At 40.5% G+C, this 23,977-nt stretch overlaps 1 protein-coding gene across 3 annotated transcripts in view; it reads left to right on the top strand.

Annotated features, from left to right (window-relative positions):
* VTA1 (vesicle trafficking 1) overlaps positions 1-22,471 on the top strand; it is a 92,758-nt gene extending 70,287 nt beyond the window's left edge. For all 3 annotated transcript variants that reach the window (XM_029054737.2, XM_029054745.2, XM_029054733.2), the window contains exons 7-8: positions 8,296-8,376; positions 20,163-22,471. In XM_029054737.2, coding sequence (XP_028910570.1) covers positions 8,296-8,376; positions 20,163-20,308 — 227 coding nt within the window. In that variant the 3' untranslated portion in view covers positions 20,309-22,471. The remainder of the gene's footprint in view (positions 1-8,295; positions 8,377-20,162) is intronic.
* The last annotated feature ends 1,506 nt before the right edge of the window (positions 22,472-23,977 follow it).

The raw sequence follows: 23,977 nt of genomic DNA, 5'->3' as shown, positions 1-23,977 counted from the left end.
CTTTCCACTAAGCCCAACTGTTTCTCTGCCTCATCTCCTCCAATTCTCTCCTTGATCCTTGCAATCTGGCCTCTGCCCTCTCTAAGCTCACCAATGACATCCTTCTTGCCAAATCTAGCAGACTCTATTCCCTCTTAATCATCCTAAATCTCACATCTGCCTTTTGACAACGTGGACCTAAACCTTCTCCCGGAAACCCTCTCTAACCTTGGTTTCACTGACGGTGTCCTCTCCTTGGTCTCCTCTTATCTTTTGTTAATGAGGTGTACATCCCCTTGATTCTATTTATCGTGATTATGTTATCTTGTTTTTGTCCGTCTGTCTCCCCCGATTAAACTGTGAGCCCGTCATTGGGCAGGGATTGTCTCTATCTGTTGCCGAATTTTATATTCCAGGTGCTTAGTACAGTGCTCTGCACATAGTAAGCGCTCCTTAAATACTATTGAATGAATGTTGGCCACTCCCCTTCCATTTGTTTCACCAGCTCATCCTCTGCCTTCCACCCACTAAGTGTTGGCATTCTTCAGGGCTCAGTTCCGGGTCAGCTTCCATTGTCCATCTACACCCACTCCCTTGGAGAACTCATTCGCTCCCACAGCTTCAGCTACCATCTCTCCAAGAGGATGACTCCCAAATCCGCCTCTTCAGGCCCGACATCTCTCCTTTTCGGCAATCTACTCTCTACTTGGATGTCTCATTGACACCTCAAAATTAACGTGTCCATAATAGACCTCCCCATCTTTCCACCTAAACCCTTTCCTCCCTGCCGTTTTTCCTGCATTGTATCAATGCCACCTCTCTTATTCAACCCACGTGCTCAAGCTGTCACCAAATCCGATCAGTTCTACCTACACAACATCTCTAGACTCTACTCCTTTCTTTCCAGCCGAACTGCTACCACACTGTTCCAGGGACTTATATCTCACTCTCTCGGTGTCTTCACTGAACTCCTGGCTTCTAGGTCTCCTCCGGTTCCCTCCAGTCCACGCTTTACTCCGCCGGCAGGATCATTTTTCTATAAAATTTTTCTGTGCACATCTCCCCACTCCTCAAAACCCTTCAATAGTGGCCCATCCATCTCTTCATTATAATAATAATGATAATGATGGCATTTGTTAAGTGTTTACTATATGCCAAGCACAGTTCTAAGTGCTGGGGCAGATAACAAGATAACCAGTTTACCCCATGTGGGGTTCACAATCTTAATCCCCATTTTATAGCTGAGGCAACTGAGGCCCAGAGAAGTTAAGTGGCTTGCCCGAGGTCACACAGCACCAAGTGGCCGAGTCGGGATTAGAATCCATGTCCTCTGACTCCTAAGCCCGTCTTCTCTCTACTAAGCCATGCTGCTCCTCATTAAACGGACACTCGGGGGAGCGGAACAGAGGTGGCCGCTCCACCTCTTCTGGTCGGGCCCTGGGGGCTGTGGCCTCTTACGCCCTGCCCAGACAGCCTAGGCGCCCCTGGCCTCGGCCGTTGTGGGGGAGGGGCTGCGGGGCCCAGAGGGGGAAGGGTGTTGGTTCTAATCCCCGCTCTGCCACTGGTCTGCTGGATGACCTTAATAATAATAATGTTGGTATTTGTTAAGCGCTTACCATGTGCCGAGCACTGTTCTAAGCGCTGGGGGAGATACAGGGTAATCAGGTTGTCCCACGTGAGGCTCACAGTTAATCCCCATTTTACAGATGAGGGAACTGAGGCACAGAGAAGTTAAGTGACTTGCTCACAGTCACACAGCTGACAAGTGGCAGAGCCGGGAGTCGAACTCATGACCTCTGACTCCGAAGCCCAGGACCTTGGGCAAGTCACTTCACTGGGCCTCAGTTCCCTCATCTTCCCCCCTTCTAGACTGTGAGCCTGTTACGAATACGGATTGTCTCTGTTGCCGAATTGTACTTTCCAAGCGCTTAGTACAGTGCTCTGCACACAGTAAGGGCTCAATAAATACAATTGAATGAATGAATGAATACTCCTTAGCATTGGCTTTATGGCACTGTACCTCCCCCTCCTACCTAGAAGCAGTGTGGCCTAGTGGAAAGAGCACAGGCCTGGAAATCAGAGGACATGGGTCCTAATCCCAGCTCTGCCACATGTCTGCTGAGTGACCTAGGGCAAGCCGCTTAACCTATCTTTGCCTCAGTTACCTCATCTGTAAAATGGGGATTAAGATTGTGAGCCCCACATGGGTCAACCTGATTACCATGTATCTACCCCAGCACTTAGAATGGTGCTTGGCACATAGTAAATGCTTAACAAATACCACACAAGTACAAATCCCACAGCACAGAAGTATGTCTTTGTACTCTTCTCCTTTCCTTATCTGTAATATGTTTTAACATCTGTCTCTTTCACTGGATTGTAAACTCCTTGACGACAGTGGTTGTATCTACAAACAACCGTAATATGTTGTACTCTCCCAAGTCCTTAGCTACAATATGCACTCAATAAATGCCATCGATGGACTGATGTATTCCCTGTTTACTCCTGAGAATGGACAACCCCTATACTTCCCTTGCACACAAGTATACCTTCTTATAATAATAATTATATTTGTAAAGTGCTTACATTGTGGTGAGTGCTGAAGTTGGTACTCGCTTATCACATGGGCTTTAGTCTGTCTTATCTCCGGCTAAGCCCCAGGCAGTTTAACAAGGTAATCCAAGGTAACACAGCAGGCAAGTGGCAGATCTGGTGCTTCATAGACTCCAGGTTTCCTGAGCCGTTGTCCCATGTACCTTCCACTTGGTCACAGAGTTTTCCCAACACTCTGCAACCACATGAGTGCTTATTCTAATAATTGTGTAAATATTATTTTGAATTCTGGCCGGATCCTTTGCCACTTGCTTCATCTCTAGAGTTACAAATAAATCAGAGTTAAAAGCTGTGATACATAAAAATAACTGCTGTAAACATCAAACAAAAAGCAGATATGTGTCAGGGCTATAAAGTTGTTTAAAGGTAGCCATTCAAGATGGGTTCCAAAAATATATGAGTCTGCAGATATTTTCACCAGCCCCATAATGCTTAGTGGTGTTTCTTCCACTCCTAGTAATGTCCACATTTTCACACTGCTACTGGTATCACCACTCTGAGGGAATGCAAGTGTGTGCTTGTGGCCAAGCTTTGCCTAAGAATTCATCTACTAAGAAGCAGCGTAGCGTAGTGAAAAGAGCTGGGGCCTGGGAGTCTCACCTGAATTCTGATCCTGGCTCTGCCACTTGTGTGCTGTATGACCTTGGGCAAGTCACTTCACTTCTCTGGGCCTCAGTTACCTCATCTGTAAAATGGGGATTAAGACTGTGAGCCCCATGTGGGGACAGGGACTGTGGCCAATCTGATTAGCTTTTATCTACCTCTTCCCTAGCGCTTAGTACAGTGCCGGCATGTTATAAGAACTTAACAAATTGTTATCTATAACAGTATAATTTTTCTCAGAAAACTAAACCCAAAGATAATTGAGCAGTGATAGCTCATACTCAGTTTCACTTAACCTGACTTCATTTTAGCATCTTTCTTATAGACTATTGACATAAGTCCATTTTCATGGCTACTTCTGAAATAGAAAATTGTCTGTAGCCTCTTTAAATTATTGGAGGAATGATAATGATGATATTTGTTAAGTGCTGACTATGTGCAAAGCACCGTTCTAAGCGCGGGGGGGATACCAGGTGATCAGGTTGCCCTATGTGGGGCTCACAGTCTTAATCCCAATTTTACAGAAGAGGTAACTGAGGCACAGAGAAGTGAAGTGACTTGCCCAAAATCACACAGCTGATAAGCGATGGAGCCGGGTTTAGAACTCATGACCTCTGACTCCCAAGCCCGTGCTCTTTCCACTGAGCCATGTAGGAACTGATTTGCTTGGGCAGGTTTAGACTTGGTCAGCTCATCAATTAGAAATTCCTTTTAGGATGCCAATATTGCAGGAAATATACCCCAGATTTTGAAGCTTCTTGGCATTGTAAACAATTTTGACTTAATTTTGTGGATACACTCCCATGCCCCTTTGAAAATGCTATTTTTCATAAAAGGTATGGTGACTTTTCATTAGCGAAAGAAGCATTTTTGTTTTTCTCCTTTGGCCTCTAGCAAAAAGTCCGTTACAAGCATGTACTTTCTTCATGGGAATTTACAGCAACAAAAAGGAGAGTGAATTTTGATTTTTTTTTCCCCCCACTTGAGTAAAAAACTGTGTCATAATTGACAAAAATGTGAAGTGACTGTTTATAAGTAGAGCAGATGTTTCCCCTCTTTCTCATTTTAAGAATGATTTACTTTCTCTCATATAAAAGTTCAGGATGCATTTTTATCAAAGGGAAATCCTTGAGATATCTGAAAAGAATAGAGTAGTAATATAAGGTTTCTTCTTCCATCACAAATAAAAAAATGTTTGTGGGGATCAAGAGATGTTAGACTACTTAAACAACTTTGCCACTCTAGTTAGTACTACAGGCCTACCTTAGAGCTATCAGGAACTTAACGAGTTCTATTTCGTATAAATGTTTATCTTTTATGGAAAAAAAAAATGCTTTGGCACTTGCTACTTTCTGAAAAAAGCTTAAGAAGGAAGTTCTCAACAGATTTAGCTTTATATGATACAATAAATTTGTCAGCACAGACCACCTGCAACTGTAACCAAAGGCTATGCTTGAGAAGGGGAACATAAATCAAGTAGTGACCCCAGATAACATGCCTTCCCACTGATTGGCAGATTACTGTTTGGCACTGAGAGAGGCTTTAATTTTGCAGGGATTTTGAGGGTTTGTTTTTTTTTATTTTGAGTCAAAGAGAAAACGGGTAAAGTGAATGCTCATCATTTTTTTTTCATACCACTCTTTAAAAGATCTTTGTGTTTTTTTAATGGTATTTATTAAGCACTTACTATGTGCCCAGCACTGAACTAAGCACTGGGGAAGACAAACTAATCCAGTTGGAAACAGTCCATGTCCCAAGTGAGACTCACAGTCTTATTTCCCATTTTACATGAGGAAACTGAGGCACAGAGAAGCTAAGTATGGTATTTACCAAAGTTGTGTAAAAATCTAGTAGACTGCTATGAAGATAACAGTTATTACTTTTTAGCCACAGAATCACAGATCTATATTATAGCACTTATGTTTTAAAAGATGTAACTCTCCCATTTTGTTAAATTTGCCAAATTAATGCATTTTCTGATCAATAGCATTCTGAGTTTGTGAAAGTTGAAAGTTAATAATAATAATAATGTTGGCATTTGTTAAGCGCTTACTATGTGCAGAGCACTGTTCTAAGCACTGGGGGAGGCATGGGGGAATCAGGTTGTCCCACATGGGTTTCACAATCTTAATCCCCATTTTACAGATGAGGTAACTGAGGCCCAGAGAAGTTAAGTGACTTGCCCACAGTCACACAGCTGACAAGTGGCAGAGCTGGGATTCGAACTCATAACCTCTGACTCCAAAGCCCATGCTCTTTCCACTGAGCCACGCTGCTTCTCTATCAGGACAGTATGGAGCATATAATGCTGTCAGTTTAAAAGGAATGAAACCAATTTCTCACAAGTTTATATTCAAAAATTTTGAACTATTTTTACATTTTGTTGTTTGGAGTTGAAATCTTTATTTCACCTCTGGTGTTCCCATCTCCCCACTGCCTTGTGGGAAAGCCTTTAATGAAGAGTTGAATTCAAAGTGGGGAAGAAATCAGAGATGTTTGATAAATGTCAAAGAGTAGGGAGCACATGAAAGCAAGGTTCCACTAAGTATGTTAAAAATGGCATATCAGGTTTTGGCTCTTGTGGAGCCCCTTAAATATAGAACTTTGCCCTGCATAGGCATTGACTACTAATTATTTTTGATTGCATAAGCAGAATGAGATGAGAGATTTTTAATTTCCTCTTGATTGGAAGACACAACAGGCTTTCCTTATTGCTAGAAAACCCATGTTGTCAGAAGGAATGTCTGTTTTCAGGGGTTGAGCCTACCGCTTAACTGTCAGGCAACACATGAAGATACCTAGAAACAAACAAAATTCCAGCATTTGCAGTGAACAGGTTGGGGGTTGAGGTTATCCCTTGGGCACACCCACCTCAGTCCCTCTGTGATGGCACTTACTACCTTCTGGAACAGTTTGACCTAGAGAGTACTGGAATGGCGATCTAAGTCAGTACCCATGGAATGTTGTTATTCTCTTAATTGCAGCCAGTCAGCCATATTTATTGAGTGCTTACTGTGTGCAGAACACTCAACCAAGAGCTTGGGAGAGTGCAATATAATAGATGCATTCCCTGCCTGCAGCGAGCTTACATTGTATCAGGAGAGACAGACATAAATATAAATTACAGATATTCATTCTTTCGTATTTATTGAACACTTACTCTGTGCACACAGCACTGCACTAAGCACTTGGGGAAGTACAGTACAAATGTGTACATAAGTACTGGGGCTTCGGAGGGGGGATGAATAAAGGGAGCAAGTCAGGGCGATGCAGAAGGGAGTTGAAGAGAAGGAAAAGAGGGTTTAGTCGGGGAAGGCCTCTTGCAGGAAGTGTTGCGGTAGGGAAACTTCTGCTGCAAGACATCTGAGAGTTGGCAGCTAGCCATGCTCATCTTTTCTGTAGAGTGATTACCAGCACAAAATCTACAGCCACATACAGAGATCTTACATTCTGAATCTTGTTCCTGGCCCCAGGTTCATATTTAGTGAACTATACATAGATATATCAGTAACTTGCTTTAGGTTCTTGGGGAGATAGTCACCAGCTATTTTCCATATCCAGAGAGGAACAAGTCAAGAAGATGAGCTTGCCTTTCTCAGAGATTTTTAATAAAGCTGGAGGAGGCTCCTGAAGAATCTGTAGCATCGCCAACCTTCGAATTGTTTAAGAATGACAACCTTTTCACATACAACACTTAAGCCTGTTCCTGCCTGGAATCAGCACTAGTACAGTATTGTGTGGTTCACTGAGTCTCTCTCAGAATTGTGGAGCTGTTGATAGCAATCTAGTACATTCCACCTTTGCCAGCAAGGGTTTGGGAACAAGCTTCATGGGTAATAGGCAGCCTAGTTTGAGGTAACTAGCCAAAAAAGAAGAGAACTCAGTGTGGAAAACAATGAGGAATAACTGGTCTGTGGACATTTCAAATCAACAGAATGAACACTGACCATGCTTGACCTTCTTTAACTTATCATCTCCATGGATCTTGGTTTGCTTTCCCAATCTATGCTGAGCTCTGTAATTTACCTTTTCCTTATTCCAATCCTTACTATGGCACCAGCCCATAAAACTACCTTCACCTGTTGGTTTGCATCCACCCTGTCCATGTTCTTTTCCATAACCTCCAGCCTTGACCCACCAGGGCAGTTTGGGATGAAGGCAAGTAGAAAGTTTTGGAACTTCCAAATGCTAATATGATGATATTCATTAAGGGCTTACTATGTGCCAAGCCTGGGGTAGATATTAAATAATAGATCAGACACAGCCCCTCGCCCACCCAGTTCTTACAGTCTAAGAGTAAGATAAAACCTGTACTTTTCCCCATTTTGCAGTTGAGGAAAGTGAGGCTCTGAGAAGTTGGGCAGTCTTCTCAAGGTCACACAGCAGGCAAGGGGTGGAGTCTCCTGACTCCCAGACCCGTGTGTCCATTACGCTGGTTGTAGTCAATAATTGGAAAAAAAATCAAGTCAGGTGGTGCTTTTTATGGCCTGATGAGCAATATTCTGAGAAGCATTTTAGCGTATTTTTATGTAGAGAAAGAATATTACTTAATCAGTCAGGTGTTTGCGGCCAATAACTCCCTCCCTTCAAAGTCTTCCTAAAAGTCAGCTCCTTTGAGTCATTCATTAATCTCCCAACTTCCTGGTCAGAACACACCATTACCTGCCTAGGCATATATGGAATATAAGTTTATTTTTTATTTAATTTTTAAATGCTTGCAGTTGATTTTTATTCATATTACCCATCTCATACCTATTCACTTTGTACATGGCAAGGTATCCTATTGTTACTATTAATTACAACTTCCCCAAAAGCTGGGACCATGTCATTATTTCACTTGTATTTTGCAGATGGTAGATTCTGCACAAAGTAGGTGTTCCATAAATGTTGTTGAGGATAGCAATATGCCCTCACTACAAATTTTCCTGGAATGTCTTTGCATTGATGCTGTTAATTACACATAGAAAATTAAGTCATTAGGGTCACCAGGGAATGATTAAGTAATGTTATATAATTCTTGGGTGAGCACATAATTGTTTTCTAAGTATATAATTAAAGGGTGTAACAGTTTAATGTGCACTTGTGTTCCTGATTTTTCAGGTGTAGCAAGCAGTACCATCCAACCTACTCCACAGAATATTCCTCCTGTTGATCCGTCTCTTTTCAATGCTATATCCCTAGGTAAGACCAATTAGCTAACTCCATTTTAATTCACCAGATGTATTTGCTTTGTTTTCTGTCTTTACCGGAAAGAGGAAAGAAAACTAGAAACAAGAAGATCGATTGTAGCTCACAGTTTATTTTTTCTCCAGTATTTCAAGATTGTCCAAATCCACCTATTTCTAATTTGATTGTAAAATTCCTTATTCAGCAGCAGGACTACCTTGCACTCATAAGTGCATAAAAGAAAATCAGCTGGTGTGGTAGGACTGGAGCCTGCCTTGTACAGAACATTCCCAAGTTTCGGGTGTTTGTCTTGCCGTCCAAAAAATTGTGAGGTCCCCATAAAGTCTGTTTTTCTGCCAGATAATGCACAGTATATAATTTGATTGGGACAGCCAGCATGGAAGATGCTGGGAAACAGGGAAAGGTAAGCAGCCAAGTCTACCCCTTCTTTGCTATTGCGTTTTCCTCCATTGCCAATGGGTTCTCTCCTGAACCAGAGGTACTGCTGTTGTAGCAGTGGTATTTATTAGGCACTTATTGGGAGCAGAGCACTGAGGAAGATTATGCAAGTGAAAATAAGATATGGACCCAGTCCCATGAGGGGTTGACATTCTGGCTGGTTCATAAAGATGTCTGGAGTAAAAGATATTGTGGCCTCCTGAGGGACAGGGACCATGTCTAATTCCTACATGTCTGTTCTTTCCCAGCACTTAGTACGATGCTCTGTACAAAGCAAGCACTTAATAAATACTATTACTACTATTAAAGGAGAAGCATGCAGGGAAGCAGATCTCAAGATCCCCAGCAGAAAAGGTGGAGCCGTTGCAGAAACTCTAGTCTGTAATTCGTTTTTTTTTTTATATTAATGTCTGTCTCTCCCCCTCCCCCCCACCCCAAGACTGTAAACTAGTTGTGGGCAGGGAATGTGTCTGTTTATTGTTATATTGCACCATCCCAAGTATTTAGTATTCCAGTGCTCAATAAATATGATTGAATGAATGAATAGCCTGGAACAGAGATGCTGGATACAGTGGAGAAGGAAACAGAGGGGAGAGAGAGAGGAGGTGGCAAACTAAGGCTGTCTCTTTTCTCTGCTCCAGTCATTCAGTAATGTTTATTAAGTATCTACTATGTGCTAAGCATTTGGGAGAGTACAATAGAATTAGTCCAGAATAATGGCAGTATTACAAGTTTAAGAGACAGAGAGGTCGATGGGAAAATCAGGTTGAGTAGAAAGATTTGGAAGAGAAGAGAAGGTGGCGACCAATGTCCAGTTAGAGATGTCCTAGAGGGAAGAGGAAATGTGAGATTGCAGAAAGGGAGAGAAGTTGGAGTTAGCTGGGTAGATTTGGAGGCCATCTGCATAGAGGTGGTAGTTCGTGGGAGCAGATCAAGAACTCCCCAAAAGAGTGAGTGTAAATTGAGACTAGAAGGTGACACAAAACACAGCCAACATTTTACCAACATAATTACCAACATTTAGAAGGATTAAGATGGAGTATAGTCTGTTAAATTTAGCAGGAAGGACTTTGGTGACCTTGGACGGAGCAGTCTCAGTGGAGTGACCTAGTCAGAAACTAGATTGTGGAGAGTCAAGAGTAAAAATATAGTAATGATAATTATGGTTTTTGTTAAGTACTTGCATTACTTACAAACCAAAGTAACCAATTTCTTCCAGTAAGCTCGTCCTCTAGACTGTAAATTTGTTGTGGGCAGAGAACGTGTCTGCTAACTCTTGTAAATGTACTCTCTCAAGTGCTTAGTACAGTACCCTGCACACAGTAAGCCATCAATAAATATGATTGATCAGCACATTTTATAAATGACTTCCTTCATCATTTTTTCTTATCAGAGTCCTGGGATTACAGTGCTAATACTGTGTTTCATTTCTGATATAGTATGTAATAGTAATAATATTTATTAAGGGTTCATTGTGTGCACAGTACTACCAAGTACTGGGAAAAAGTATGTAGCTGGGAATTAGACACAGTCCCTGACCCTTAGGGGATTCACTGTCTAAAAATAAAAAGAGGGAGAGGGGACTGGCAATGGATACGAAAAGGAGACCTGAAACAGAATGCTAAAACAGCATAAAGACAGAAAAAGAGGTCAGTAGGGTACCGTGGCTAGAGGAAGACAGTTTCAGGCCGCTTGTGTCCCAGAGTCTACAGTCATAACTGCGGCCAGAGTGACTGATACAGAAGTGGCTGCTGCAGTCTTGCCAAGGTTTTGAAGGGGTTGGTCCAGCCTGTACCTGCTTTTCTGTGCCCCGCCGAAGTGGTAGGGGCTGGTGATCAGGATGGAGGTTCCTTGGTGAGGCAGAGACAAGCAGTGTGGAATATCAGGGAGGTAGCATGGTGGTTAGGTAAAAGAGGACGCCGGAGGCTCCGAGAGCCATGATAGAGAGACGACATGTACCTGGAAGAGACTGGGGCATAAGCAGCAGTCGCTTAAGTTCATTCAAGTGGCCTACAATGCACAGGGCATTCCGGGAGCAGGCTAAGAGACCTGCCTTAGAGAGGCAGTAGGCACCAGGAGGATTGCGTCACTCAATCGTATTTATTGAGCACTAATTGCCTGCAGAGCACTGTCCTAAGCACTTGGGAAAGTACTATACAGTAAGCTGGTCGACATGACCCCTGCCCACAATGAGCTTACAGTCATCACCTGAGAAGGGGGAGAGAATGGTGAGTGGGGGCTACAACAGCCCCTGGCTGGGTGGCACAGGGCCAGAGCCCAGAGGAATGGCGGGAAGGAGGGTGGCCCTTGCTGGGACCCATGCTGTCTTATCAATTTATTGAGCACTTACTCTGTGCAGAGCACAAGAGTTGGCAGACACATTCCCTGCCCACAATAAATTTACATTCTAGAGGGTGAGACAGACATTAATATGAATAAATAAGTAATGTATAATTTCAAGATAGGTACACAAGTGCTGAGGGGTTGAGGGTGGGGGGAATGTCAAATGCCCAAAGGTCCCAGATCCAACGAAGCTGGTGGCAATGTCCAGGACGCAGTTAGCAGCAGCCAAGTCCACACAGACAGCCTGCAGTGAACACCTTTGCTCATGCCAGTCAATTAAAATATTGTGATTAGTTGTTAAGCACTTACTTTGTGCCAAGCACTATTCTGAGCCCTGGGGTAGATGTAAGAATTAGGTCAGTCACAGTCCCTATCCCAGTTGGGGCTTGCCATCTAAGTAGGAGGGAGAGAAGATCTTGAATTCCCATTTAACAGATGAGGAAAGAGCCACAAAAAAGTTAAGTGGCATGCCTAAGCATCTCATAGCAGGCAAGTGGCAACGCCAAGACTAGAACCCAGGTCCTCTGACTCTCATGCTTGTGCTCTTTCCAGCAGTTCAGACTGATTACTGATGTTCTTTTGCAGTTGTTTTAGCTAAATTACAGTTGTCCTTTGTTAGTATTCGTTCATTCAGTGCAGAGCACTGTAGTAAGCGCTTGGAATGTACAATTCGGCAACAGATAAGAGACGATCCCTGCCCAACAACGGGCTCATAGTAGTGTATCCTGGCAAAAGGTAGTGAAAAGTGAATCCAGGTAAATATAGCTAATATACATAACAGACGTAGTGTTAGCTTACAGAAAAAGCAGAATATGTTTCAGAGCTATTTCATATCTTAGCCACCTTCTTTTTAAATTAAACTGAGGTAACAATAATAATAATAATTCTGGTATTTAAGCACTTCCTCTGTGTCAGATATACCAAATATACGGGAATAGATTTGGTATAGTCAGGTTGATCAGAGTTCCTGTTCCATATGGGGCTGAGAGTCTAAGAGGGAGAGTAGGTATTTAAAACCAGTTTTACAGTTAAAGAGCAGGTTTTCAGTTCCCATTTCACAGATGAGACGACTGAGCCACTGAAAAGTTATGTGACTTGCATAAGGTTACACAGCAGGTAAGTGGAAGAGTTAAGATTAGAACCCAGGTCCCCTGGTTTCCACGCCCATGCTCTTTTCTCTGGGTCATTGAAGATGATCCTGAAGTATCCAGCCCAAGGTTCATCTGCCTGATCCTGATAATCTGGATCAATCCTGATAGACTATCCTGATAGAATATTCCATTATTAGTTATCCTAGAAGAGTGGTTTTGATAGAGAGACTATCTTGGTCCACCTCAGAAAATATGCCCAAAATTTTGGGATTGTAGCATGAAGTGAAAGATATTTTTGAAGTAGAAAGCGTAAAGAAGATTATACTTTGTATAATTGCCATTAGCCGTTATACGACCAAGAGTGGTCATTGATTTCTGTGTTTTAAATCCATGACTTCTCACGCCCACATCAGTCTTCTATTCAGAAGAGGAAAAAAGAAAATTCAATTTAGAGTTAAGGACAGGAGATTCAAGTGTGTAACAAGCACAGATATATATTTTTTTAAACAATGGTGAGTGGCTCATCAGAGCATTAAAACCCCTTTTGGTGCTCATATATCTGGCACAGATCCCCAGCTGACACATTCAAACTAACAATGATGGAGTTTCCTGTCCAGGATGACAGATAAGTCTTGGTCCTGGGATTTCAGGACTGAGAACTGTGCAAAGGAATTGATTCTAGTCATAGTGTTCCTACTGGGGTATATAGTGCAGCCCACTGCACAAGGCACACAAAGATTTCTTTGTTGTTTTTTTTTAAAGAAGGACTCATTTAAGAATGAAGTAAATCATGCCATGTTACTGATGCTGCATCAGAGTGCCACAATCCAGCAGGCAGTTGCCTTAATAGCTACTGTGGTAGTCACCACCTCCATTAGCCAGCTGCTTTTCAGGATTCCTGCTGAGTTATAGTGATAATAATAATTGTGTCATTAAGTGCCGGGGTAGATACAAAATAAGTAGATTAGACACAGTCCCTGTTCCATATAGGGCTCATAGTCAAACGGAGAGGAGAGCAGATATTTTGCTCCAATTTTACAGGTGAGGTAACTGAGCCACAGAGAAGTTATGTGCCTTGCCCAAGGTCACACAAGAGGCAGAGTGGAGATTGGAATCCAGGTCCCTTAACCCCCAGACCCAGGCTCTATCAACTCATCCTTGCAGAATGCCCTCGGTTGTTCTTCAGTCTAAAGCCATCATCACTGAGTGCATCGCCCCAGCATCCATTCCCATACTTGCAGAGTCGGGATGAGAATTCAGATCTCCCGATTCCCAGAGTTAGAGTCTTTCAGTGATTTCAAACAAAGGGAGCATTTACTTATGCTTAAGTAAGTTCTGGTGAACCAAAGTTTCATTTTCTTAAATATTCTAATTTTAGAAAAGAGGAAGTTAGAGGGGTTAAAGTAATTTATGAAAACTTCCCAGAATTGCAAGGCAAAGATAAGAACTTCGTTTTCCATACTTCTATACTTACATCTTTCAAGATGCTAATCTTGTACTTATCTGCCAGCTGGAAGCTACAGTTGAGGTGGTCTAATGGTAACAGATGGAATTGATTTCCTCAGTATTTGAGATGTGTGCAGTTTTGCTTCCTGAAAATGTGCTAGGGGGTAGTTAAAACTTTTATTCAGTTGTCAAATGTAGAAAGTTTGACATTCTGTGTTACCATCTTAGTGGTCCAGGATGAAATATTGTTTCACATTAATAAATCGACGTTGTGTTATTAATTTTTCCGTTCACTCCTAAAGGGTAAATTAATAGCTAGTTCAAAGTAAATGTAGGCATTCAATAAAATAAAAAGACACTTAAAAGCTATTATAATTGAAAAAGAAATAATGTAAGTCTGGGACCCAGGGGAACTCTGTTGTATTGTACTCTTCCAAGCACTTAGTTCAGTGCTGCCCATACGGTAAGCACTCAGTAAATAGGATGGATTAATGAATGATCGATTCACTCAGTCACTTCAATCTTACCAAGTCCTGTCGGTTTAACCTTCAAAACATAACTAAAATCCCCCCCTTTCCTGTCCATTCAGACTGCTACCATGTTAATCCAATCCCACCTTGACTACTTCATCAGCCTCATTGCTGACCTCCCTGCCTCCTGTCTTTCCCCTCTGTAGTCCGTACTTTACTCTGCTGTCCAGAGTAAAACCATTCAGTCCATGTTTCCCCACTCCTCAAGAACCTCCAGTGGTTGCCCATCTACCTCCTTATCAAACAGAAACTCCTTAGCATAGGATTTAAAGCACTCAATCACCTTGCCTCCTCCTACTTTGTCTTCCTGTTCCTACTACAGCGCAGCCTGTTCACTTCACTCCTCTACTGCCACCTTACTGGACATGATCTGTCTCGCCGTTGACCTCTTGCCCAAATCCTGTCTCTGGCCTGGAACTTCCCCCTCTTCATATCTGGCAGACGATTACACTCCCCACCTTCAGACTCATTCAAAGTACATCTCCTCCAAGATGCCTTCCCCGACAAGCCCTCATTTCCTCTTCTCCCACGCCCTTCACTGTTGCCTTTGCACTTGAATTTGCACCCTTTATTCATCAATGCCTCAGCCCCACGACACTTACATACATATCTGTTATTTATACTAATGTCTCTATCCCTTTCTAGACTATAAACTCATTATAGGCAGGGAACGTGTGTACTAACCCGGTCCTATTATACTCTCTCAAGCCCTTAGTACAGTCCTATGCAAACAGGAAGCACTCAGTAAATACAGTAGATTGGTTGGAGGGGTGGGAGAGCCAGTGGCTGAATGAATGAATGAATGAATGAATGAATGAATGAATGAATGAATGAATGAATGAATTCAGTCAGTCATTCAGTCAGTCAGTCAGGTGTCCCAGCTCTGCCACTTAAACTTTCTAGCTTCAGTTTCCTCACCTGTAAAATAGATCCCTAATAATAATGTATGCCTCTTCTTACCTCACAGGATTGTTGCGAGAGCGAAAATATATGTGAAAGCACTATTAATAAGCAAAGTGCATAAGTAGGAAGATTTGCAGACTACCTATTGAAAAAGATAAGCTTTAGCTTCTTTAGTATTCCATTATGTTTTAAGATATGTCACTTAAGAACAACACTAAGTTCTTTATTCACGGTCTAGTTGTAAAAAAAGATCCTAAATCATTTAGACGTTGAAAACCACCCGTATGTTTTTAATAGCATTCACAAAGAGATTCACATTCAGTTGCACACACCATCTTTCAAATGATTTTGAATTGGTATATTAAAACTGATTACTAGGGGAAGCAGGGAAACTATTGGATTTAAAAGGTAGAGGATAGAGCATGGGCTTGGGAGTCCGAAGGTCAAAAGGTTCTAATCCCGGCTCTGCCACTTGTCTGCTCTGTGACCTTGGGCAATTCACTTCACTTCTCTGTGCCTAAGTTACCGCTTCTGTAAAAATGGGGAGCGAGACTGTGAGTCCCATGTAGCACAGGGACTGTGTCCAGCCCAATTTGCTTGTTTCCACCCTAGTGCTTAGAACGTTGCCTGGCATATAGTAAGCACTTAACAAACACCATAATAATTATTATTCCTATGCTACTCGATTGGTCCATTAATATGACAAATGGATAGATTAACATTCATTCAGTGGTATTTATTGAGCGCTTGCTCTATGCAGAGCACTGTACTAAGCGCTTGGAAAGTACAATTTGGCAACAAATAGAGACAGTCCCTACCCAACAACAGTTTTACAGTCTAGAAGGGGAGAGAAATACAACAAAACAGAACAAGTAGATGGGCATCAGTAGCATCAAAATAGATAAATAAAGATATGCTACCACCTTAGCATAGTATTAGACGTTATGAAATGAATAATAGAGGTGGCAGAAATTTCAAATGGTCATCTAGTCCATTCCCCCGCTTTCAGGCTGCTGGTCTCCAGAGATGAGGATTCCAGTGATTGCTCTCGCAATTAAGGAACACTTTTGTTTGCTAATCAAACCCATTTTCCTATGATCTGCTCTTGAAAAGGGAACCACTCCTTAAAATAATCTCACATATGCTTGATGATACCCATTTAAACTGTGCCAGATTACTAGTTAAACCCAAAATAGTGACTCTGAGCTGGAGTCAGGTTTTACAGTGCCTAGTCTACATTTCCGAGGTTAATCAGAAGCATGAGCAAAAAAAGTAGAAACTTTTGATCAACCTAGCAAAGTGAAGCTGAAAAAAGCAGGGGGGTGAAACGAAGAGGAAGGAGGAAAAGATCCTGACGATTCAGTGTAAAGATGGTGTGACCCCAGGTGGTTTGTGCGCAGGTGCTATTCTTGTTCAGTCTGCCGTTGAACCTAATGTCCTGCCTTTCTCTGTACCAAATCCACCCTGCTTCCTGCCAGGAAAATCCTCTGCTAAAGATACTGAAAGCACTGCCAAAAGATTCAGGAATGATGCAACATGGTACACCTATTCATAAAAATCCAAAAAACAAATGTTGTGAATGGACAGTGATACTTTTGTGGTTTACTTTGTGTGATATAGCAGGTGGCTCTCTCCCCAGAGACAAAGTGGTTATGTTTTATAATAGCTCACTTCAACTTCTGCAGTCATTTAAACTCTGAACTACCTGAGGGTTCTGTTTAAATTGGATCCCAGTCCTCCAAAGCTGTGGATCCCAGGGAAGCAGGGGAAGGGGAGAATTTCTGTGTGTCTCTCTCTTTGTGTATGAGAGCAGAGGTGCAGGGCAATAAGCAAAGGTGACTAAGTGGTCCAGCCCGAAGCCAATTGCCAGGACCTGGAAACAGTCCTTCAGGCCATCTTGCTCCACCTTTGGAGTTTGTTCTGCATGTTCTTCAGCGGTCCAGTTTTCCCCAGAACCAAGGCTTGGCACCATCCAATCCTAACCTTCTGGATTGGGTTCCATAGCCCTTAACAATAACTATGCTACATGTTAGAGCTAACTATGTGCCAATCACTGTTCTAAGCGCTAGCATAGGTACAAGTCAATCAGGTTGGACACAGTCCCTGACCCACGTGGGGCTAACAGTGTAATAGGACGGGACTAGGATTTATTCCCCATTTTGCAGTTGAGGTCATTGAGGCACAGAGAAAATAAGTGACTTGTCCAAGGTCGCACAGCAGATATGTGGCAGAGCGGGGATTAGAACCCAGGTCCTCTGACTCCCAGGCCTGTAGTCTTTCCACTAAGCCATGCTGCTTCTCTCAGCAATTGCTTTTCTCTTAACAGCCAGAGTGGACATGAGCCAGGCCAGTTTGGACATGGCAGTAACTCCCCAGAGCTTTCCTTGCTCCCCTGGCCCATACATGAATGATCTAGTGTGTGACGTGATCTGCACCTATTTATGGTTCCAAAATAGGATGAACAAAACAAAATCAAATTAACATTATTTTTGAACCATTGATTCCTTCCTTTCCCGCAGTGACTCTTTTGTCCATATTGAACCACCCATATTCTCAAGCTGTTGTTTAAGTACCTTTGAGTGTGCATGGTGGAAGTTAATTTTGACTTAAAAATTAATCTTTAATATATAAAAAATTTAAAATATAATATCTAAACAAATATTATTTTTGGATCATAGAAGCTTTCAGAATAGGCATAGTGCAATTTTTTTCTTTTTTTATCGATTTTATGACTTCTAAATTGTATAACCAAAATAGTTTGTGTTTTTTTTTAAAAAAAAGATACTGAATTATAAGTATTTTGGTCCTTCCATATTTTATAAATGTCCTCAAATAACAAAACTGAAGAGCAGTATTTACCTTTTTTGGAGGGTAAGTTTGACCTAAATTTGTGAAAGAGTTTTATGTCACTGAGCTAACAGGATAGTATCTGAAGTCAGGGTAGTGATAAATACAGAGATATGTCAGCAAAACACTGCTAGGACTGGTACTGTAAAAATAAGATTAGATTGGTGAATTTGGGCTTCCTTCCAGTAAATCAGTTAATTTCAGACCAGTGCCTTGGTTGTTTTCTAAAGAATGACTTACTCATTTCTCTTGGCATTGCAGTACTCTTCACAGAATGTGCTCAAAGCACTAAGTGTTTAGGGTGATTTGGGGCTTGATTTTTTTCAAAGGTGTCTCACTCAGTTTGATAACATTACACACCCTAGGTGATTTGGGTCTCTTGAAATATAACACGTAGCTTGCAAATGTTGGATAAATGTTCAAACAAATCCCTGGTTGATTTGGTTTTGAACTGAATTGCTGAATAGTGATTTTTCAGGTATAACAGGTGACTGGGGCCAAGATATTAAAAATGTAAAGCCTATAATAAAATAATTGTTAATCATAGAGGTGTGGAGTTGACAGCAGTGAGAGTTTTCTTGAAGATGATTAGAAAAGATGCAAACTTAATGGCCATAAGGTTGCCAAGTTTTCTTCTTTACATTAAAAAAAGATGTAAATCTAGCAGTGATAATCAAGTAGTTGGTCATATGTGCCCCTGCATATGTGTTTTTGGATTAAACCATGAAATCAATTTTTTATTTTAATTTACTACCAAGTTATTAGAAGATCTGCCCAAGACATACGTGGCTACAACTGTAGGATGTAGATATTTTGAAAGTATTATTGTTCAACTACTGGTTTGAAATAGTTGCTTGGTGTTTCTTTAAGGTTTTATGAAAACAGCTCTGATAAGGGAAAGTGATTACACAGGGGTTTCAGTGTGGTTTAACTCAGTGCCTGAAAATTCTGTGGTAATTCTGCTGCAGAGAGCACTTTATATTCTTGAATGAAAAAATGAACTAATAAATTCTGGACGCAAGAGAACAGGAGAGAATGACAGCCACGTAATTTTTTATCTAGTGTATAAGCATACTTTTTTTTACATTAAGCTTATTTTGCAAAACATATTTTTCATTTCCTCAAAATTATGGAACCACACCTAGAGAGAAAAATGGCAAAGTGATCAAAATATTGGTCATATTTCATTTAAGCTAAAGCATGTAGAGATAATTAAAAGCTAAAAATTCAGCTAGGATCTGAAAACACTCTAGGTCAACATGAAATGCAACACTTTATAAAAATCACTCTGCTTAAATCCTGAATTTCTCATGCTGTTCTTAAAGAAATAAAATTAAATCATGGCATATTATGGATGGAAACAAGTTGGAACCTGTTCAATATATAGTACATATGTTAGTGTTGTCACATATGGGGTAGACTTAGACTTAAAGTACATGCGAAGGAATATTCCAAACCCAATTTTGATTACATAAGAAAGATAATCCCTTCATTTTTATAGTTGCAGAAGATTTCAATCAACTTAATAAAAATCCTTTAAAACTTAAAAACTAGCACTCGTGTTCAAATAATCTGTTTAGTGATATCCTTTTTTTAATCAACATCTTGCAAAATTGTTTTTGATGTAGAATTTTATAATATTTTAAGTATAATAAAGAATTGTAATGAGAAAGAAATCTCAGTAATTCTACAGAAAACAATCCACAGAGTAAAATTGAAACGGAAGAGTAAATCAAGTTATTTCTTATGAGGAAAGATAATATTTTACTATTTGCACATAATATCTAATATATGGAAAGGCTTATTTCTGTATTTTGGTTTCTAGTAGTAGAATTATACTCTAGTGTAAATATGGAGGCTGAATGGTTTATTCTGTGTGAATTGTTCCATGCAAAGAGCTCAACAATTCTAGCACAAACATAGAAGCTACTGTCCTAATTTACAACAGGATATAATGCTGTTGAAGTTAATTCTATGCCATCCTCACGAAGAGAGCCTTATACTCTTAAAAGATACTCTGCGTAGCAGAAATATCTATGTGTTCGAATTTAATTTTTATTAAACACATCATAAGAACCTGTTATCTGTATAAAACTCTGGTGACAACTTTATTATACTGCATAGTTGCATTACAATGCTGTGAATTGTAATTCAATGTATCATCTTTATTCTGTTTTTGTAGGGGATGTCCGCCTAACGCCAGAGGACTTTGCCCGAGCTCAAAAATACTGCAAATTTGCAGGGAGTGCCTTGCAGTATGAAGATGTAAGCACTGCTGTGCAGAATCTACAGAAAGCCCTCAAGTTACTGACTACAGGCAGAGAATGAAGCCTTTGTCCTTGCATTTTTGGCCTAAAGAACTAAACAGTCCATTACTCCATCTTCAGCATTTTAGGAACACAGTCATAAGAAAGGCTTCAGTTCCACTGAACGTGACAATGAAATCTGTGTCTGGGTATCAGAGTCCTGTTGCCGTATTAATAAGCAGCCTCAACCAGTTTTCATTTTCCACTTAGTGGAATCAGTAATGTTTGGGAAGGGTGATTGTTAGTGAGATGTTCAAAATGCATATTGGAGTCAGCATAGAACAATGAGAATGAGTGCTTAACTAAAATGTATTTATCTTGAAAGGGTAATGATGATTCAGTTTTCATACTGGGCTAGAGAATATAGTCATCTTTGGAAGGCACTGGCTTTACTGCCTAATTTAAATAGTAACTTTGACAAAGGTTGTCAAAAGCAGTCATTTTTACATTAGAAACCATACTCAAGCTGTTATTTAAGATTCTGAGGAAAGCTAGGATGGATAAGTCATCAGTAGTAGAATCCGTGGAAGATCATTTTAAAAAACTCAATTCGTTTCAATGTTGAATGAGAATAAATTAAAGCTAGTTCATTTTTCAAGAAGGGGATAATAGAAAACTAAATGGAATCAATGTTCTGTTTAAAAGAGTAATTTTGGTTTTCAGCGGCTTGATACACAACTTGAAATTCTGGGCGAAATGTGTGGTTTTTGGGGGGGGGGTTTTGGTTTTTTTCCCCTGACTTTGCTTAGACAGTTTAACTTTATATACCTGGGGAATGAGAAAAGGGCATTGTTACTAATGTCTGGGAACTTAGCACTTTGAATAAGATGCTCTTTTACTTAAGCCGGATTCTGAAGATTTTTCTATTACACAAAACTTCCTGTTTGAATGATGTAGTAGATTGGCTTTGTTGTTGGGAATTGTGGCATAATCAATTGTGATACCTGCATCCATACTATATAAAAAATAAAAGCAAAATGCTCCTTTAACTAGAAGTACCTGTTACATGAACAAAATATCAGTTTTCTAACACCTAGTTAATTAGCCATTTTTAGCCAAAGTAGGCTTGCTGCATTAAAATTATAAATTAAATGATTCATCACTGTGTAATTGGTACCTAAAAGTAGGAGATTCTACCTGAAAACTTGTGATGTACCTGACATGTCCTGTAAAGACTGCATGATTTCCCTCCAACCTGTTTGAAAGAGTGAGTGAATCATTTACCAAACATCCGTAAGCATTTTCATGGAGTAAGTCTTGAGAAAACAAGTCAGTTCCTACTTTTTCCTGTGTAGTTATAATCCCAGTGTCTACAAAGTTTGTGTAGGGTTCATTTTGCACATTTAGAATAAACAATTCCAAGGCATTACCCAAAACTTCCTGTGATTCCAGCCTTAGGTTTCTACTTGTTAGAGTTTTACAAACATCACTGATGTTTCAAGTTCCATAAAAAAGCTACTCAAATCTTCCCCCAAATTTAATTGTTCCCTATTCAGCAGCCTCTTTAAACATACTGGTGCTTAGATAACCACAGACTGCTGGAGAAACCCTCTAGAATTATTTGCTGCATTAGGAAGATTGAAAATGCTGTTATGCGTTGCAAGATATAGTCATGAGGCAATTAGTAACTTGAAAAAGTCAGTTTTCAAAAAATACCAAATAGTGCGTGAATCTTAACTCCCTCAAACATTATAGAATGGTATGATGCTCTAAAAATTGACATGGCTGTCATTTTGTAAGATGCTACTGACCAAACAGGAAGGTGACTTGTAAAGGGAGAACTGTAGTTAGTTCAGTCCTGCTAAGTGTGAAGAAAGTTAAGTACTTTACCTCTGTAAAGTAGGTTATGCAAAGTTATCCCAGAATGCAGTAAAATTAATTGCTGTAATGTCCAGCAGTGCACAGGAGATTCATTCATTCCAAAAGAAACTGAAGCAAGCTATGTTTCAATATTAACACAGTTCTTTTTAAGGAATTCTTAAGAGGTTTGGAAAAATATGCTAGTGAATCCTGGCAGGCAAAAACTTAAATAAACAATACTAGTGATACCCATTTTTAAGGTTACTTTGTATTCCTAATTCTGGCCTCCGTAATCCTAAGTAAAATGTTGACATCTATTGATTGTAACAAAAAACTATAATTATAAAGTGTACATTTTATTAAAATAAGTGCATCGAGGAAAAAAGTTCTATTGGAATGCAGTTTGCACAAGCACATATCTACAGATTTATTCTCCAGACTGTAAGTTTATTGTGGGTAGGGAACATTCTGTTAACTCTGCTGTATTGTATGCTCCCAAGCACTTAGCACAGTGCTCTGCACATAGAAAGCAGTCAGTAAATACCATTGATGGTTAATAATTTTGCTAACCATACAGAAGTGAGAAGTGAAGTGAAATATTGTATTTCTTTAAAGGCACAATGTCAGTAGACCAACAATTTAAAAAAATATATTTTTCATCCACATCATTTTAAAATTTCAGGTTCATCCTTTGGCGAGCATCAATCACTGCTCGTAGTGCAACTAAGACAACCCATCAATGTCTTTCACACCCAGAGATGGGGCTCCATTTCCTTCATATTTCCTGTCAGACCTTTCAAGAAACCAAGTCCACATCCTACCTCAGGAACTGGTTTCAGGAGCCCAATTCCCTTGGGCCCCTAACAATTGTGGGACCACCCTGAAATAGAAGCTTTCTCCTCTTACAAACAATGGCTATTTTTACCATAACGGACAAATGGATAACCAAGGGTATATGAGAGATTGGGCCCCTTCACAGCTGCCTTCACTCACCTAAGGAGACAAAATTATTTTCACCAAGAAGAGAGTAGGTGTGGGTCTTAAAAAAGAGGTACAGAGGAAAGTTTAGCTTCCCCGTAGGTGGGTGGGACTCTCATAAAGGGTTTAGTGCTCTTAATTGCTCTTAATGCTGTCTGACTCATTAACCAGTTAACAATAGGGGATTTGCTACTAGTTCTTTTTGTCTCCTTCATCCCTGATTTAAAAATCATTGGGTTGATGTGCAGACAGGATGATTTTTCTTCTGTAAACACTGTAATTTATGGTATTCTTCCCAAGTAGCCCGATTTGACATCGCCAGATTGACAGCTGATGCCCAGAGATGCTGGGTTTAGCACCAGCTGCCTGGAACCTGGAGACTGTCCTAAATCACCCATGGCAATAACATTGTAGAAGGAAGCGTGAGGAGCTGGGAATTGCAAAGTCCACAAATGCAGTCTGTCGAGTAGAAGAGCAACGGGCTCTCTTGAAGTCTTCATGGTAGGAAATAGTTTTCTCTGCTGACATTTGCCTGGAGTTCAGTATATGTGTGGTGTTATGTAGATTTATGGCAAAAATAAATTTCCCATTGGAAAATTCCTTTCAAACACTGCTGGTCCCAAGCACCTATAGCCCCTATGCGGTTTTCTTCATTGAACAGTATTACTGTTCTAAAGAGAGCATAAACTATTCAAAGAGAGTTCCTCTACAAACAAAGCAATATGGGAAATACAGGTGAAATACAAATTTGAACCGACTAAACCTTGTGGATTTATTCCATTGATGATTATTTGTTAGGTTTATATGAACCTTGTTTTGGTGACTAGGGTAGGCTAATAATGATAATGGCATATATTGAGGGCTTACTAGGTACTGAGTGTCACAGTAGTTGGTTTTTTTAATATTACGTAGG

The sequence above is a fragment of the Ornithorhynchus anatinus genome, chromosome 2, assembly GCF_004115215.2.
Source record: "Ornithorhynchus anatinus isolate Pmale09 chromosome 2, mOrnAna1.pri.v4, whole genome shotgun sequence".
NCBI lineage: Eukaryota > Metazoa > Chordata > Mammalia > Monotremata > Ornithorhynchidae > Ornithorhynchus > Ornithorhynchus anatinus.
The sequence above is the reverse complement of the archived record's forward strand: the minus strand, read 5'-3'. Positions and strand labels throughout refer to the sequence as shown.